Source organism: Saccostrea cucullata, unplaced genomic scaffold (genome assembly GCF_032062105.1).
Source record: "Saccostrea cucullata isolate Sc308-1 unplaced genomic scaffold, CSIRO_AGI_Scuc_v1 ctg130, whole genome shotgun sequence".
Classification (NCBI taxonomy): Eukaryota; Metazoa; Mollusca; class Bivalvia; order Ostreida; family Ostreidae; genus Saccostrea; species Saccostrea cuccullata.
Genome location: NW_026939106.1, coordinates 337,246 through 355,733, shown reverse-complemented (window position 1 = coordinate 355,733; position 18,488 = coordinate 337,246). Strand labels below are relative to the sequence as shown.

The window sequence follows — 18,488 nt, the reverse complement described above, 5'->3', positions numbered from 1 at the left end:
GAATTTCTCGGCTTTGTTTGTTCAATGATGTGTAACACTAATACCCTACCACGGCACGTGGGTTTGTTAATCATGCCCCGCAGGCATTAAACCAACACAGGTTTTAACACCTTTGCGTACACAGTGTAAATCCCTTTATCTGTCAGACAATTAAAAATTCTGTTAGAAGCCAATCTTTGTATACCGGTAATTCAATGTACTTCTTGTTTTTAATAATTATTATAATTAATTAAAATTAAAAAAAAAAAGTAATGACTCGGGGTTTTTTGGTAATTAAATGGCAACAAATTATTTCACTCATTTTACATTTAAATAAACATAAGACAATAAAAAATATTTTAATATACTATTTCAATTTATCGCTACTAATAAATGGTTAAAACACTACAGTTGTGTTCGTAAAAAAATTTCGTATTTTAAATTTTGATACGGTTGAGGTTTTACTTTTAGTACACGATCGCGACTTCCTAACTTCACAAGATGGATACCGCATGATGTAAATGGAAAATACCTTGAGGAATTATTTAATAGATGAAGCAATGTTGTTTTCCTTTGTCATCAACCATGTCAACGGATAATTAATGGAATTTATTTTGTAAGAAAGCTATAGAATAAATATTTACCGGGGCATTAAATTTTTTTGCGAAAAATAATCAAAAAAATTAAGAAAGTGGCACAAATTTCCTTTGAAATTGACGTAAATTTTACTGATTTTGGGGCATTTTTCGTAAACTTGAGCTTTAAATAGGTCGAATTCTGAATATTGGGCGACCCCAGCGGTTCTGAGAAAAAAAGTATCGACCTATATTCCGTAAATTACGGTAGTTTTTTAACTCACTTGTCAGTTATAAAACTACATGAATTTTGATTTTTCTAGATGTGAATGAATGTCTCCGAAATCCTTGTGTGAATGGAATATGTATTAACAACCAGGGAAGTTATCGGTGCGAGTGTCCTAGCGGCTTCCAATTACACAGCGATGGGAAAACTTGTCAAGGTGAGACCATTCTTTCTTGCTACATAAATTTGACCTTGAGTAAAAGAAGGCTTGCTTTTGATTTGAATGATCTCAAATGGTAGAGACGTATTGTTTCTTTTAATTTAAAAAAAAAATTGTTGATTCAAATGTCAGATATAAGACGTGGTAGTTGCTACCTGGAGTACAGACAGGGACGCTGCTCCAATGCTCTGGCGGCTCAGATGTCAAAGTCACTGTGCTGTTGTATGGATGATGATGTGCAGAAGGCATGGGGAACTCGCTGTGAACTGTGTCCAAGGAAAGGAGAGGCACAATACTCACAGCTCTGTAGAGACATTCCAGGTCAGTGTTGCTTAGATAATATTATATTAACCAGAAAAGGTAAAACTTGGTTTGTTCTGTTCATTTCTATGGAGTTTTGAATGAATGACAACTGACTATTTATGCATGTATATATAGTTATGATGATTTATGCAACTTGATTCCAATGTGCATTTATTGAAAATTTGATATTTATTTCAGACATTAATGAATGTATGCTGAATCCAAATATCTGTGAAAATGGAGCTTGTGAGAATCTGGAAGGAACCTACAGATGTGTTTGTGACAAGGGTTTCACCCCAAATCCCACAAGGAAAAAGTGTCTTGGTAAGAGAAAGTAATGGAATGCTCAAAGCATAGATATTAATAAATAAAAAAATTAAGAAAACATTTGATAAATCTGAACTGCTTCAAAAAGTTGGTGTCAGGATTTAGATTTGCAGATAATGCTATGTATTTTGTAATGCTTTTCATTGCAGATATTAATGAATGTCAGAGGTACCCTAGCTATTGTGATGGTGGAACCTGTAAGAACACTATAGGAAGCTTTCATTGTACCTGTCCCTCAGGCTTCAGACTCAATCCATCCACTACTGCTTGTGAAGGTAACATGGAAACCATTAATAATCATTATGTCAAATATCATGTTAGGAAAATTAAATTGAATTTGAATTTCTCGGGTAGGAAAACGCAAGTGATTAAAATTGATATTGTTGACTTCTACAGATATAAATGAGTGCAGGCAGAGCAACCCTTGTATTGGAGGGACATGTAACAACATTCCGGGAAGTTTCCGATGTGACTGTTTGGATCCAGGAACAAAACTTGATGCTACTGGAAGGATATGTTTAGGTATTAGTTTGTATTTAGTATTTCTATTACATCTGTTACATATATATGGTGAATCTGTTTGGGCAAACTATGAAAAATAATCTTTTTTTATATACTTGAACTGACCCATCAAATTGCCCCATACCCTATCATTTTTTCTGAATTTTCATTAAATTTTTTGGGGGGGTTTCTGAGAAATTATACATGTATGTTGAAGTTACGGAATAAAGGTTGGCTTGTAAAGGAGCACAATTAACTCCCATTGGAATTCCAACAGTTTTTAAATTGTCCCTGAGGAACACATAGATTTTGTTATTGAGGAACTCTCACTAATAACAAATTCAAAGTACTTTTGTTTAAAATCATGATTTTTGACTTAGTAATTTCTTTTAATCACAAAATATGAAAAATTCCAGTCAGACAGAGATCAGGCTTTAATAGTTTTATGTTTGCCCTGACAAGTAGGAAAAAAAATTCACTATTTTTCCAGACATTCAAAATTTAAAGTTATTTCCATTTAAAATTGCCTCACGGGGTGTATTTATGTTTCTCAAACATCTCTTGTCTGTATGTTGTGTTGTAGACAACAGAAAAGGATCTTGCTGGTTAGAGATTAACAATGGTCGCTGTGAGAACAATGCTCGGACCTTGGTGACTAAGTCAGAGTGTTGTGGAAGCATAGGTGTAGCCTGGGGCAGTCCCTGTGAGGAGTGTCCCACATCACAGGAGAGGCAATGTCCCCCAGGGTATGCCACAAATGATGGCATAAACTGCTTAGGTAAATAAGGGCTGTATTTTGTGTTGAATGTTGTACAGAATTATTTGTTTCTACATGCATTTTAACATGGACATACTTTTGCACCTATCAAAGATGGAAAAAATAGAAACTATGAAAATCTTTTTTGTCAACAGATATAAATGAGTGTGAGATGTTTGAGAACATATGTGAAGGAGGAGGTTTATGTGTCAACAGTCAAGGGTCCTTTAGATGTAACTGTCCCCCTGGACTTATTCTAGATGCCTCTGGCAGGAAATGTATAGGTAAGCGATAGAAAGATAGCTTTAATATAAATTTTTTTTTTTTTATAATTCAGGAAGATTAAAAACTGTAAAATATGTTCCTAAAAACCACTATGTTTAAAGACAAACTGAAAATATAGTTAAAATATAGTTAAAGAAGATCCATGATATGGGTTGGTATTCTTTAGAGTACCTTTCAGTATTTGACTGAACTCATATGAAAAGTCTGAATTCTTTTGATACAGATAGGAGGGAAGGCACCTGTTATTTGGAGTACAGAAGAGGGTCCTGTGAACGTCCAGTGGGAGGGAGGTACTCCAAGGTCAAGTGTTGCTGCTCTCTGGGGAAGGCCTGGGGGCCAGACTGTTCAGCATGTCCCCGCAGAGGGTCAGGTTAGTCTTAAAACATTAATTTTCTTCTGCATCAAGCTTATGTAATGATAGACAGTGAAAGGAGTACTAGGTACAGACCCTAAACCGTGCTACTACACCACTTGAACGGTACGGTTCGGTACGCTTTGTGCACGGAACGGTACGCTTTGTGAACGGAACGGTTCGTTTTGAGAACGGAACGGTACGCTTTGTGCACGGAACAGTTCGCTTTGTGCACGGAACGGTTCGCTTTGTGCACGGAACGGTTCGCTTTGTGGACGGAACGGTACGCTTTGTGAAACGGTATGCAAATGAAGTGGGCGGAGCCTATTAACTTTAATTCTTGATTGGCTGCTAAACATTTATTCATTTTCAATGACTTTTGAAGTACTTAATGCATGTATATAATTATATTTCAGCTATTAACAAATTAATTTCTCGGTTTCAATTTAAACATTTTACACTACAGCGGTGATGGAGGAAAAATGAAAAAAAAAAATGAAAGGAAGAAAAAACATCATCCCACTGATGTCTTTTGCATTATGTATAAATATGTATTAATATTAAAAAAAAGGTAAAAAGAAAACACAAAAATCCTCAGTTAAGCTTTAGCGCTTTCATTTTCAATCTTCAGAAGCTATTAATATATACAGAATTTCAGCTATTAACAAATTACTATTAATCTTGCACATATTGTATATTAATATATACAGAACGTTTGTGTTTGCACAAAGCGTACAGAAGCTATTAATATATACAGAATTCGTAAATATTTCCGTATTTAATTTTTACGTATGCTGACCCTTCATTTAAAAAAGGAAAAAAAAATGAAATATTTTTTCACTTTAAAATAAAGTTGTAACATAATGAAAAGGAATTAATATATACCACGTATATACTTGTTCTATACATATAACGCTATGCACATATATAAATTATTTTTTATTGATTGATCTAAAGAAATAAATATGACTATTCCTTCTTCATTTTTAGCTCTACTGGTCAGAGACCAGAAGAGCTTATGCGATAGTAATGCGTCCGGCGTCCGTCCGTCTGTCTGTCTGTCTGTCCGTCTGTCTGTAAACAATTTTTCAAAACGCTACTCCTCCTACAATTTTAGTCTGATTTCAATATAACTTGGCACACAAGTAGACTACACTAAGATACATAGAATAGTGCATGGGTTTTTAATTTCAATGAACGGTGTTGCCATGGTTACTAAAAATAGAATTTTCTGTGAAATTCCTTTAAAACGCTACTCCTTCCACAGTTTTGGTCTGATTTCAATATACTTTGGCACACAAGTAGACTACACTAAGATACATATAATAGTGCATCGGTTTTTGATTTCGATGAACGGTGTTGCCATGGTTACTAAAAATAGAATTTTCTGTGAAATTCCTTTAAAACGCTACTCCTTCCACAGTTTTGGTCTGATTTCAATATAACTTGGCACACAAGTAGACTACACTAAGATACATAGAATAGTGCATCGGTTTTTGATTTCGATGAACGGTGTTGCCATGGTTACTAAAAATAGAATTTTCTGTGAAATTCCTTTAAAACGCTACTCCTTCTGCAGTTTTGGTCTGATTTCAATATAACTTGGCACACAAGTAGGCTACACTAAGATACATAGAATAGTGCATCGGTTTTTAATTTAGATGAACGGTGTTGCCATGGTTACTAAAAATAGAATTTTCTGTGAAATTCCTTTAAAACGCTACTCCTTCTGCAGTTTTGGTCTGATTTCAATATAACTTGGCACACAAGTAGGCTACACTTAGATACATAGAATAGTGCATCGGTTTTTAATTTAGATGAACGGTGTTGCCATGGTTACTATAAATAGAATTTTCTGTGAAATTCCTTAAAAACGCTACTCCTTCTACAGTTCTAGTTTGATTTCAATATAACTTGGCACACAAGTAGACTACACTAAGATACATAGAATAGTGCATCGGTTTTTAATTTCGATGAACGATGTTGCCATGGTTACTAAAAATAGAATTTTCTGTGAAATTCCTTAAAAACGCTACTTCTTCTACAGTTTTGGTCTGATATCAATATAACTTGGCACACAAGTAGACTACACTAAGATACATAGAATAGTGCATCGGTTTTTAATTTCGATGAACGATGTTGCCATGGTTACTAAAAATAGAATTTTCTGTGAAATTCTTTAAAAACGCTACTCCTTCTACAGTTTTGGTCTGATTTCAGTATAACTTGGCACACAAGTAGACTACCCTAAGATACATAGAATAGTGCATCGGTTTCTGATTTCGATGAACGGTGTTGCCATGGTTACTAAAAATAGAATTTTCTGTGAAATTCCTTTAAAACGCTACTCCTTCCACAGTTTTGGTCTGATTTCAATATAACTTGGCACACAAGTAGACTACACTAAGATACATAGAATAGTGCATCGGTTTTTGATTTCGATGAACAGTGTTGCCATGGTAAATATAGAATTTTCTGAGAAATTCCTTTAAAATGCTACTCCTTCTGCAGTTTTGGTCTGATTTCAATATAACTTGGCACACAAGTAGGCTACACTAAGATACATAGAATAGTGCATCGGTTTTTAATTTAGATGAACGGTGTTGCCATGGTTACTATAAATAGAATTTTCTGTGAAATTCCTTAAAAACGCTACTCCTTCTACAGTTCTAGTTTGATTTCAATATAACTTGGCACACAAGTAGACTACACTAAGATACATAGAATAGTGCATCGGTTTTTAATTTCGATGAACGATGTTGCCATGGTTACTAAAAATAGAATTTTCTGTGAAATTCCTTAAAAACGCTACTTCTTCTACAGTTTTGGTCTGATTTCAATATAACTTGGCACACAAGTAGACTACACTAAGATACATAGAATAGTGCATCGGTTTTTAATTTCGATGAACGATGTTGCCATGGTTACTAAAAATAGAATTTTCTGTGAAATTCTTTAAAAACGCTACTCCTTCTACAGTTTTGGTCTGATTTCAGTATAACTTGGCACACAAGTAGACTACCCTAAGATACATAGAATAGTGCATCGGTTTTTAATTTAGGTGAACGGTGTTGCCATGGTTATTAAAAATAGAATTTTCTGTGAAATTCCTTAAAAACGCTACTCCTTCTACAGTTCTAGTTTGATTTCAAAATAAGTTGGCACACAAGTAGACTACACAAAGATACATAAAATAGTGCAATGGTTTTTGATAAGTACATACCAGTAGAGCTACAGTCTCGACAGAGACTTCTGGTTATTCCTAGTAATTAGATATGTAAATTGTTTGTTTTTTTTTAATTGTAGATCTATCGCTTAAACGTTGCTTCAGAAGAGAAATATTAGTAAACAAAATAAATACAAAAATCAACAGCAGACACACAAAATTAATACAATAACTTCCGAGCGCTTTCTCGTAACAAAAAACATTCTTTTCACAGACAAGTATTTATGTTTTCAATAATCCTTTCAGTGTATTAATTATTTTTAGAAGTTTTTTTTAATTTTATTAAGTTATTCTATTCTTGTTAAGTCTGTAAAAACAATGTCGTGAGAGAGAGAGAGAGAGAGAGAGAGAGAGAGAGAGAGAGAGAGAGAGAGAGAGATGAAAACCCTTAATACATGTACACTATCTGTAAAAAAAATAACTTGTATTTATTCTCATTTTTCGTTTTATTTACATCGCCAAAGTCACAATTAATCAGTCCATGATGCTATTTAATCAACCCATTTACAAATATTGTGCAATGAATAATCCGTTCTCTGTACATGCATGCTGCCGCATGAAATCCTCGTGCATCACCTGTCAATCAAAATGGTATGACGCTAGGTGACCCCAAAAGTCTGTTTACGCAGGTAGAATTTCTCCTGTGATATGAAACATTCTTTTGGTCAGTTCATAGTTCACACCTGTCTAAAAAAAAAATATTGGGTCACAACCGGAGAGACGGGGGAGGGGTGGGGGCGTGTGTTTAACACACCTTTCAAATTATTTAGTTCTGACCACATCAAGTGTAATTAATCACTCAACAGACATCCAGCAAACTCATATTCCAGGTTTCACCACAACACTGATTACAAATTTACTTCCTAAATTATCCCTTTTCAGACAAAAATAAATAAGCATGTTTCCCTAAATTATAATATTATTTTCTTTTTTTGCGAAAGCACAATTTAAAGCCACATAAATTCGCAAAAGTATCGCCTTCTAGAGCAGGGGGGGGGGGGGTAACAAACATACAATGTAATATGGTTTGAAAGAGGATTGATACTTTTTTTTTTAATTTCATTTTATTTATTAAATTAACTTTTTCAGACACTTATAAAAATGCTTCCTGTAGATTATGATTAATTTTAATTTACAACAACGTACCATTTTGCAGACTTTTAAAGAACTTTTAACCAGCTAATTCGTATTGCTTTCTAGAAAGGGGATGGGGGTACAGTGTAACAAACCTTATAATATCTTCATTTTTTCGCAAACTGTTTTTTTTTTCATTCTTCATAAGATGTATTTCAGAATGAAGTATGCAGAGTGAAAGTTGATCACAGTTTTATCAGTAAGATTATTATCTATGTCTGTTCAGTAGAATTCTTCATGTTTACTGCATGTAGTATTTTAATCCATATTTAACATGATTACAGATTTTCAGTGCAAGTATAACTGCACCAATGATTCGCCTATAGTAAGAATCTTAACAGAATTAATGTGAGAGTCTAATACGGATCTTTTTTTAAATTTGACAGTTTATATATGTTTTAAAATTCTTACAAAATAATTCATTAGTAAAATCAGGCATCGGATATGTGCATGCTTAAAATGCTTGAATCCGATAAGATTTAAATTAATAATTTAAATGAGCAGAATTAAAATCAAAAGTAGAGACAACCAGGGAATTAATTCATGAAAGCGTTTTCTATTTTAGTGGTATTATAGTATATTGAACTTTTTTTTATGTCAAATACAATTACATGTATAGGATTATGAAACATGAATTATTGTACATGTGCACATTTAAGCGGTTTTTTTCCCCGGCACGAGCACAATTATATTGAATTTTGGGGCATCTTATAATATTAGTTTAAATATATGTATTGTTAAATAACGAATATTTAAAAACAGCTAATATTTCAAAAGGAAATTGATTTAATTTATTTAATTTAATTGATTTAATTTGCTTAAACTTGTAGTATGAAAATGAAAGACTTCAAAGACGCCGACATTGTTCGAGGTCCACAGTGCCCCGTACGTGTTTTGCGGGATAAACTCGTGGCCTGTACTGTACCTTTGACCACAAACACAACCAGTTGATTTAATTTAAAGCAAATAAGGAATCGTCTCACACTCTGTCTATTTGTTTTGCAGTTGTAGTTTGCTTCGAGTAGTTTCCTTATTTTTAGCTCTACTGGTCAGAGACCAGAAGAGCTTATGCGATAGTAATGCGTCCGGCGTCCGTCCGTCTGTCTGTCTGTCTGTCTGTCTGTCCGTCTGTCTGTCCGTCTGTCTGTAAACAATTTTTCAAAACGCTACTCCTCCTACAATTTTAGTCTGATTTCAATATTACTTGGCACACAAGTAGACTACATTAACATACATAGAATAGTGCATCGGTTTTTGATTTCGATGAATGGTGTTGCCATGGTTACTAAAAATAGAATTTTCTGTGAAATTCCTTAAAAACGCTACTCCTTCTACAGTTTTGGTCTGATTTCAATATAACTTGGCACACAAGTAGACTACACTAAGATACATAGAATAGTGCATCGGTTTTTAATTTTGATGAACGATGTTGCCATGGTTACTAAAAATAGAATTTTCTGTGAAATTCCTTAAAAACGCTACTCCTTCTACAGTTTTGGTCTGATTTCAATATAACTTGGCACACAAGTAGACTACACTAAGATACATAGAATAGTGCATCGGTTTTTAATTTTGATGAACGATGTTGCCATGGTTACTAAAAATAGAATTTTCTGTGAAATTCCTTAAAAACGCTACTCCTTCTACAGTTTTGGTCTGATTTCAATATAACTTGGCACACAAGTAGACTACACTAAGATACATAGAATAGTGCATCGGTTTTTAATTTTGATGAACGATGTTGCCATGGTTACTAAAAATAGAATTTTCTGTGAAATTCCTTAAAAATAGAACTTTTACAGTTTTGGTGAAATTCCTTACACAAGTAGAAACATAGAATTCTACATTTTGGTCTGATTTCAATATAACTTGGCACACAAGTAGACTACACTAAGATACATAGAATAGTGCATCGGTTTTTGATTTCGATGAACGGTGTTGCCATGGTTACTAAAAAAAGAATTTTCTGTGAAATTCCTTAAAAACGCTACTCCTTCTACAGTTTTGGTCTGATTTCAATATAACTTGGCACACAAGTAGACTACACTAAGATACATAGAATAGTGCATCGGTTTTTGATTTCGATGAACGGTGTTGCCATGGTTACTAAAAATAGAATTTTCTGTGAAATTCCTTAAAAACGCTACTCCTTCTACAGTTTTGGTCTGATTTCAATATAACTTGGCACACAAGTAGACTACACTAAGATACATAGAATAGTGCATCGGTTTTTAATTTCGATGAATGGTGTTGCCATGGTTACTATAAATAGAATTTTCTGTGAAATTCCTTAAAAACGCTACTCCTTCTACAGTTTTGGTCTGATTTCAATATAACTTGGCACACAAGTAGACTACACTAAGATACATAGAATAGTGCATTGGTTTTTAATTTCGATGAACGTAGTTGCCATGGTTACTAAAAATAGAATTTTCTGTGAAATTCCTTAAAAACGCTACTCCTTCTACAGTTTTGGTCTGATTTCAATATAACTTGGCACACAAGTAGACTACACTAAGATACATAGAATAGTGCATCGGTTTCTGATTTCGATTAACGGTATTACCATGGTTACTAAAAATAGAATTTTCTGTGAAATTCCTTAAAAACGCTACTCCTTCTACAGTTCTAGTTTGATTTCAAAATAAGTTGGCACACAAGTAGACTACACAAAGATACATAAAATAGTGCAATGGTTTTTGATAAGTACAAACCAGTAGAGCTACAGTCTCGACAGAGACTTCTGGTTACAGTTGAAGATCCAGACGCATGATACTTGATAATGGTGTTTCGAACAGGCAGACATAACCTCCGTCCTTCTTCCACAGGCGCCGTAGCGAGAAATAAACCAAAATGACTTATTTGGTCATTATACGATTCAAAAATGATTGGGGGCGTGGTTTGCATAATTAACCAAAGAACGGTACGGTTCGTTTCTTGCACGGAACGGTACGCTTTGTGGACGGTACGGTACGCTTTGTGAACAGTACGGTTCGCTTTGTGGACAGTACGGTACGCTTTGTGCATGGAACGGTTCGCTTTGTGCACGGAACGGTACGCTTTGTTCACGGAACGGTTCGCTTTGTGGACGGTACGGTACACTTTGTGCACGGTACGGTACGCTTTCTGCACGGAACGGTACAGTTCGTTTCTGAGGTGTAGTAGCACGCTTTAGGGTCTGTAATTGTTGTCATGCCCACAGGAGGAAGAAAGATTTGGCCTACCTCCCTAAAAACAATATTTTCGGAATACCGGGGACATAACAGAAATAACCATGTAAATTAGTTGAATTTTTCACATTTAAAATATTTGATTTACCTTACTTAAATTCAGTTGCATTTTTAGGTAATATGCAATTTGAGCTGCAGTAAGCTATAGTAACTTTGTCTGTTCTGCCTGTTTAAAGTACATGAATTTATTATTTACAGATGAATTCAGGCAGCTGTGTGATACAACGAAACAACCAGGTATTAAAAATGTATTTATTCAATTTTTGTCCATCTCACTCTTATAATTTAAAAATTACAGGATGTTCTTATTTGTGTGCTAATTATTTTATTTTTTATAGACATCAATGAATGCGTTGAGTTCCCAGACATTTGTAAAGATGGAGTTTGTGGTAATACAGTGGGAAGCTTTACCTGTAAATGTAATCAGGGATACACTCTGGATGAGACTGGAACCACTTGCTTAGGTACGTATATAAATTACATCAAAACAAAGTATTAAATCACAAGTGGATCAGCTGTTGGAATGTATTTTTCGTGTTTTGATTGTAGATATCAATGAGTGTAAGATCTCCTTTGGTATCTGTAGCAATGGTACCTGTATCAACACTCCAGGGATGTTCCGTTGTCAGTGTGACCCAGGATTTAGGCCTGTCATGATGGACCAAATGTGTATGGGTAAGTCTTTTTTCTCGGATATTTTGTCTGAAGTAGAAATGATACTATAATATCCTATTTTTAGGTCACCTGAGTAAACTTAGGTGACCTATTGCTATCTGTTTTTGTCCGTCGTCGTCTGTTGTGCAATGTGCGTCGTGCGTTAACATTTAAACATTTTCTGCTTCTTCTCTGAAACCACTGAACCAATTTCAACCAATTTTGGCATAGAGCATCTATGGGTGAAGGGGAACAAAAATTGTGAATTTCGTGGTCCCAGCCCCCCTGGGGCCTGGGGGGTGGGGCAAAAACCACTAAAATTAGTGCAATCTTTAAAAATCTTTTTCTTTACTCCTGGACATCAAGCAGTCAAACTATTGGTATGATTGAAATCAGCATTGAGTCCTCTACCAAAATTGTGAAATTCATGGCCCCAGGGTCAGGGGTTCTGGTGTTAGGGCGGGGCTCTATTGATTATATAGTGAAAATGCATTAATTCTTTGAAAATCTTCTTCTCTGCTCTTGGGAATTTAATAAACAAATTAAGTTCTTAGTTATGATGAGCAAGAGTGGCTCTACCAAAATTGTGAATTTTATGGCCCCAGGGTCCGGGGTTCTGGTGTTAGGGCGGGGCTCTATTGATTATATAGTGAAAATGCATTATTTCTTTGAAAATCTTTTTTTCTGTTCCTGAGTATTAAATAAACTAATTAAGTACATAGTTATGATGAGCAAGAGTGTCTCTACATAAATGGTGAATTTTATGGCCCCAGGGTCAGGGGTTCTGGTGTTAGGGCGGGGCTCTATTGATTATATAGTGAAAATGCATTAAATCTTTGAAAATCTTCTTCCCTGCTCCTAGGTATTAAATAAACTAATTGAATAAAAAGTTATGATGAGCAAGAGTGCCTCTACCAAAATTGTGAAATTCATGGCTCCAGGGTCAGGGGTTCTGGTGTTAGGGCGGGGCTCTATTGATTATATAGTGAAAATGCATTAAATCTTTGAAAATCTTCTTCTCTGCTCCTAGGTATTAAATAAACTAACTATATAAATAGTTATGATGAGCAAGAGTGCCTCTACCAAAATTGTGAAATTCATGGCCCCAGGGCCAGGGGTTCTGGTGTTAGGGCGGGGCTCTATTGATTATATAGTGAAAATGCATGAAATATTTGAAAATCTTCTCTGCTCCTAGGTTTTAGATAAACTAATTAAGTACATAGTTATGATGAGCAAGAGTGTCTCTACATAAATGGTGAATTTTATGGCCCCAGGGTCAGGGGTTCTGGTGTTAGGGCGGGGCACTTTAATGATTATATGGTGAAAATACAGTACATCTATGAAAATCTTTTTCTCTACTCCTGGGTAATAAGCAGATGAACTATTTACATAGTTATGAATTGGGCTCTTCTTCCAGAATTGTGAATTTCAAGGCCCCCTGGGTCAGGGATACCAAAATGGGGAGGGGGGGGGGCTCTACTTATATACTGAAAATGAATTGTTTGAAATCTGATCCTTGGTATTAATCAAACATTTTTGATAAGCAAGTGTGCCTTTTCAAAAATTGTGCAATGTGTAGACCTAGGGTCAGGGGTTCATGTGTGGTAGGAGCACTCCTGATTATTGCTGAATATTACTGATTAGTTGACATACTTTTTTGTTCCCCTACCTTGCTTATCGGTATTAAGTAAACAAACTTAACAATTGCTAAGTATAGTTATGATTAGCAATGGTGCCTCTTTCAAAATTGTGAATGCCATAGCATCTAGCTTAAAACATGAACCAAATTCAATCATTTGAAAGTTGTTGCATGATGCTCAGGTGACCTATATGGCCCATGGGCCTCTTGTTTTGAATTAGGGGTGGGACGATACACAGATCTTGCGATACGATACGTATCTCGATATATTGGCACGATACGATACGTATCTCGATATTATAAATTATAAAACTATTTTTAAAAATCTGTATTTTATTTCATTTCTTGTCTTGTCATTAAATCAACATGATAAATTATAAAACTATTCAAAAGAATTATTAAGTATTTTATTTCATTTTTTGCCTTGACATTAAATCAACAAATTATTCTATATCAAATCATGTGTGCTTTGAAATTAATACTTAAAGTTTATCAATTATCATTCATTCACTAAAACTTTACAAAAAAAAAATAATACATGTACATATTATTATTATCAAATTACTTTTAAGAAGTTGTTTACAAATAGTTGTGTAGTTCTTCAGAGAATACCAACTAAAATTCATTTAAAAACATCACATTTACATTATTATTTATTGCTGAAAGTCTGTAGCAAAGCTGAGATTACAAAAAAACGAGATGGACTAACTGTTACAATTAATAATAACAAATGCTCTGGAAACGATGCTTTCTGTGTATAGCACGCATTACATACTGAACTTTTCTAGTTCAATCTTCCGAGGCTGCTTAAAAGTGAAAACATTTTACCCCTAAACAACGTCTTATTAGTTCTAAAGTGTGTTTTCAATAATCAACATCATCTCTTCGCTTCGTACGGGCCGCCATTTTCCAAGGACATGTACTTTCATTTTCAATTTTGGATAAGTCGTTCGTGTATCGTTTCGTACCGATATTTGAATGCTTGTATCGTAAACCGTATCTTAGAGGAAAATATCGATATGTATCGGTGTATTGGTATATCGTTCCACCCCTATTTTGAATGCTTACATATCTCCCTACAATTTGAGGAAAATGGTTGCTATTGAAAATTCTGTATTTTTGCAGGATCATAGGGTATTAGTCATATTTTGTCATTTGAATGTTTGACTGATTTAAGTGTTTAAAGATTAATTTTGTCATAACTAACTTAATATGATGATTTTTGTAGACATAAATGAATGTGAGGAGTTACCTGCCCCTTGTAAAGGAGGACAGTGTCTGAATCTTCCTGGAACTTTCCTGTGTGAATGTCCTGAAGGACTCATTCTCTCCCCTGATGGACAGTCCTGTCAAGGTCATCTTCCTTAACTAAGATCTGTAGCTTTAATTTTGGAAACATTTTTTGAATAGAACTAAACAGTTCAGTAGAGCATTTTAAATGTGGACACCTGATCAAGATCAAATTTTTTGAATAATGAAACATCTGGATTACCAAAATATTCTTAGTGTTTATAGTTAAATTGCTAATCCCAAACTTTGTTGGAAATGTTGAGTGTCCAGAGTATTAGTGTCCAGATTAACAAAGCTCTACTGTATTTTAAATTTCTTTGACAATCTTTTTTACCATAAATCTGAATTTATATTGGCAGACATTGATGAGTTTATATGAATTTTGATATTGGCAGACATTGATGAGTGTGGAGACAGCAGCAGTCTGTGTAGTTATGGGGTCTGTGAGAACTATCTGGGAGGATATCAGTGTCGCTGTCTGGAGGGATACGGCCCTAACCGTCAGCATACCTCCTGTCTAGGTAATGGAAGACTGCTGGAATTCTCATTCTTATTGGCAATATTTTGGAATGGTTTTACAAATATATTAAGTTGCTTAATGAAATTAGTTGTCAAGACTTTTCTTCCTTGATTAAGGCAAGGTAGATAAGTAGTTCTCTTTTCACTGGACTAATCAGAACTTCCACGAACAAAAATGATTTCAATTAATTTTATTTCCTGAAATCCACTCGAAACATAATGTTTGAATGCCTGTGTTTTTCTTTTCAGACATTGATGAATGTGCCACAGGAAATGGTGGTTGTCAGTCTCTTTGTCTCAACATGCCAGGGACATTCTCCTGTAAATGTGAGACAGGCTACATACTGATGCCTGACCAGAGATCCTGTCAAGGTACTGAGAAATCTGATTGCTCAGCAGTAAAAGGACCCATCTAAAACTACATGTTTATAGAGTATTTCTTAAAGTGATTCCTTTAAAAAAGGAAAGTGGTTTATTGTAATTCAGGTTTGTACCTACGATCCAGGGGCTAGGGAATTTCCCTGACTATACTGATGTAATCCCCAGGTTATTCTGGTATTCCCCCAGAACTGAAACCCCCAAAACCCTTATAAATTTTTGTCCCTTACTATTTCAATTCTTTTGGACAAACCTGTAAGAGGTGAGTACATAATCTGTATCTTCATCCATTGTATTTTCAGATGTAGATGAATGTAAGGAGACAAAGGACATCTGTAGTGGAGGCACCTGTATAAACTTGCCTGGCTCACACCGCTGTACTTGTGTTGGGGGCCTGATTTCTTCTGCTGATGGAAAGCAGTGTTTGGGTATTAGATTTACATACTAATAATTTACATATTAATACTTAGACACCCCTATGTAGCAAATTTTCCATTTTATTCAAGTCTTATGATCCTGGAGCTAGAATAGGAATTTTATACAGTAAAACATTATCATAAAAAAACTTCCTTCGTTATTAAAAAAACCTTTTGGATTCTGTAGAGGATTTTGCATTTTCTTCCTATTTTGGATACAAAGAATCTTGGATACTTCTTTATACATGTAGCTTAAGGATACCATAGATACTCATGGAAAAAAAGGGGCAGCCACAATTATTTTCTCAGAAGGGCAAAAGAGTCTGTAGCAAATGTTATCACCCACACAAGTCTTCTATTTGTAGCCTTTACCTTTAATTTCTGTATTTTGGACTAATGTTTATCTTGTTATTTTGTAGATATCAATGAGTGTTTGCAGAATGCTAACATTTGTCTGCAGGGAACCTGTCACAATATACATGGCTCCTATGAGTGTATCTGTGAGCCAGGGTTCTCTGTCAAACCAGAGTCCAGAAATCCAGCTTGCACAGGTGAGTGTGCAGTGCATTAAGTGTATGTATACTGTAGATCACTATATTTTCGCGACTTAGCTATTTGGTATTTATTAACGAGACAAAATTTTCGCGAGCTGTGGTTTCTGTTGTATATAAACATAAATAATACAATTATACGCGAGAATAAAATTTTCGCGAGCAGACAGACTCGCGTAATTACGTGAAAATAAAGTTCTCGCGAATAAAAACTGATTTACAGTATTATATATGTTTAAGTATTTGTGTGCTAAATTTGCTTTACGCTTATCTGTGGACTAAATGTTTTGACAGATGATGATGAGTGTGCCACGGGCCAGGCTAACTGTGATCAGAATGCCAAGTGTATCAACACCTTGGGCTCCTACAAGTGTGACTGTATACCGGGATACTCAGGAGATGGATACACATGTAGAGGTCTCTAATTTTATTATTATTTACTAATGTTCAACATGAATCTTTTATTTTAGTTAAGGATGCTTTCCATAGTACCTTATTTGATTTGATCTTGCATAAGAGTGTGTCATACACAGTACCTGAATTAATCTGTAATACCGTATAAGTAGAATTTTTAGCAAGGATTTAATTTTGGCATTATTATCGAGGTTGCTGCGAAAATCGCTAAAATTGAATATCGTTCAAAATTGTGTTTTATTTCTGATAGCTACTTTAATGTGCATTTTAAAATCGCTAAAGTAACATCTCGCTAAAATTAGATTACCAGTTTTTAAGGACAAATCGTTAAATTTGCGTCTCGCTAATATTTCCACTTATATGGTATATCATGAAGCACTTTTCAGTGATGGACATGTCTTTTTCTTTATTGAGAAAGATTTTGCTGTCATTTGACAAGTTTAAGACTGTTCTGTCCTTTTCAGACAGTAATGAGTGTACACGAGACAATGGAGGCTGCTCTCTTGATGCTGACTGCATCAATCTACCAGGCAGCTACAAGTGTGTTTGTGAGGAAGGATTCAAAGGAGATGGTTACAGCTGTAGTGGTAAGTTAGTAGTAACATTAAGATTTTTCAACCAGGCAATGCAATAACCATGTTTAATTTGTGTCAAAAAAGGAGACAAAAGTTACAGCACTGCTTCTTACATATTTAGGGGAGGTTTGGCTATAAGTATGATGACTGGTTTGCTAATGAAATAACAATACATTACTAAATTTGGCCTGATTTTCAGATGTGGATGAGTGTTTGCTGAATCCTGAGCTTTGTCAGAATGGAAATTGTCTCAATATAGATGGGAGTTATCGATGTGAGTGTGATATGGGCTTCTCTCCGACAGTGGATGGCAAGGACTGCAGAGGTGGGTATTACACATACTGTCACATTGAAATGGGTAGTGACTATATGTTAGAAAAAAGATTTAACACATTTTAAAACTCTAAATGAGTTCCAGTTCTTTTAAGAAAACCTATTGTCTCATAAGATATATATATCAAGGAACATTCAATTTTTGTTTATTTTGGTGACTAACTTCAGTATGATATAAGATTTTGCCTAATTTCTGTAGATATTGATGAATGCAGCTACTTCAGTAACCTCTGCATTAATGGAGAATGTGAGAACACATTGGGGATGTTCCGTTGTCGGTGTGACCAAGGCTTTAAACAGGACGCAACTGGAGGAAACTGTACGGGTAGGTGCTCTCAGGAGTAAAAACTCAGTCTATGCTGCTTGTGCTGAAAGAGATTGATTGATTGATTGTATACTGTTTAACGTCCCTCTCCAGAATATTTCACTGATATGGAGACGTCACCATTGCCGGTGAAGGGCTGCAAATTTAGGCCTATGCTCGGCGCTCAGGGCCTTTGAGCAGGGAGGGATCTTTATCGTGCCACACCTGCTGTGACACGGGGCCTCGGTTTATACGGTCTCATCCGAAGGACCGCCCCATTTAGTCACCTTTTACGACAAG

At 35.0% G+C, this 18,488-nt stretch overlaps 1 protein-coding gene across 1 annotated transcript in view; it reads left to right on the top strand.

Moving 5' to 3' along the window:
* LOC134252260 (fibrillin-2-like) overlaps positions 1 to 18,488 on the top strand; it is a 64,041-nt gene that overhangs the window by 14,516 nt on the left and 31,037 nt on the right. Inside the window, exons 14-33 of the mRNA XM_062734698.1 lie at positions 878 to 997; positions 1,133 to 1,321; positions 1,502 to 1,627; positions 1,780 to 1,905; positions 2,027 to 2,152; positions 2,715 to 2,909; positions 3,044 to 3,172; positions 3,397 to 3,543; positions 11,314 to 11,352; positions 11,454 to 11,579; positions 11,665 to 11,790; positions 14,637 to 14,762; positions 15,094 to 15,219; positions 15,467 to 15,589; positions 15,898 to 16,023; positions 16,431 to 16,562; positions 16,857 to 16,979; positions 17,441 to 17,563; positions 17,751 to 17,876; positions 18,084 to 18,209. Of these exons, the coding sequence (XP_062590682.1) occupies positions 878 to 997; positions 1,133 to 1,321; positions 1,502 to 1,627; positions 1,780 to 1,905; positions 2,027 to 2,152; positions 2,715 to 2,909; positions 3,044 to 3,172; positions 3,397 to 3,543; positions 11,314 to 11,352; positions 11,454 to 11,579; positions 11,665 to 11,790; positions 14,637 to 14,762; positions 15,094 to 15,219; positions 15,467 to 15,589; positions 15,898 to 16,023; positions 16,431 to 16,562; positions 16,857 to 16,979; positions 17,441 to 17,563; positions 17,751 to 17,876; positions 18,084 to 18,209 (2,580 nt within the window). The remainder of the gene's footprint in view (positions 1 to 877; positions 998 to 1,132; positions 1,322 to 1,501; positions 1,628 to 1,779; positions 1,906 to 2,026; positions 2,153 to 2,714; positions 2,910 to 3,043; positions 3,173 to 3,396; positions 3,544 to 11,313; positions 11,353 to 11,453; positions 11,580 to 11,664; positions 11,791 to 14,636; positions 14,763 to 15,093; positions 15,220 to 15,466; positions 15,590 to 15,897; positions 16,024 to 16,430; positions 16,563 to 16,856; positions 16,980 to 17,440; positions 17,564 to 17,750; positions 17,877 to 18,083; positions 18,210 to 18,488) is intronic.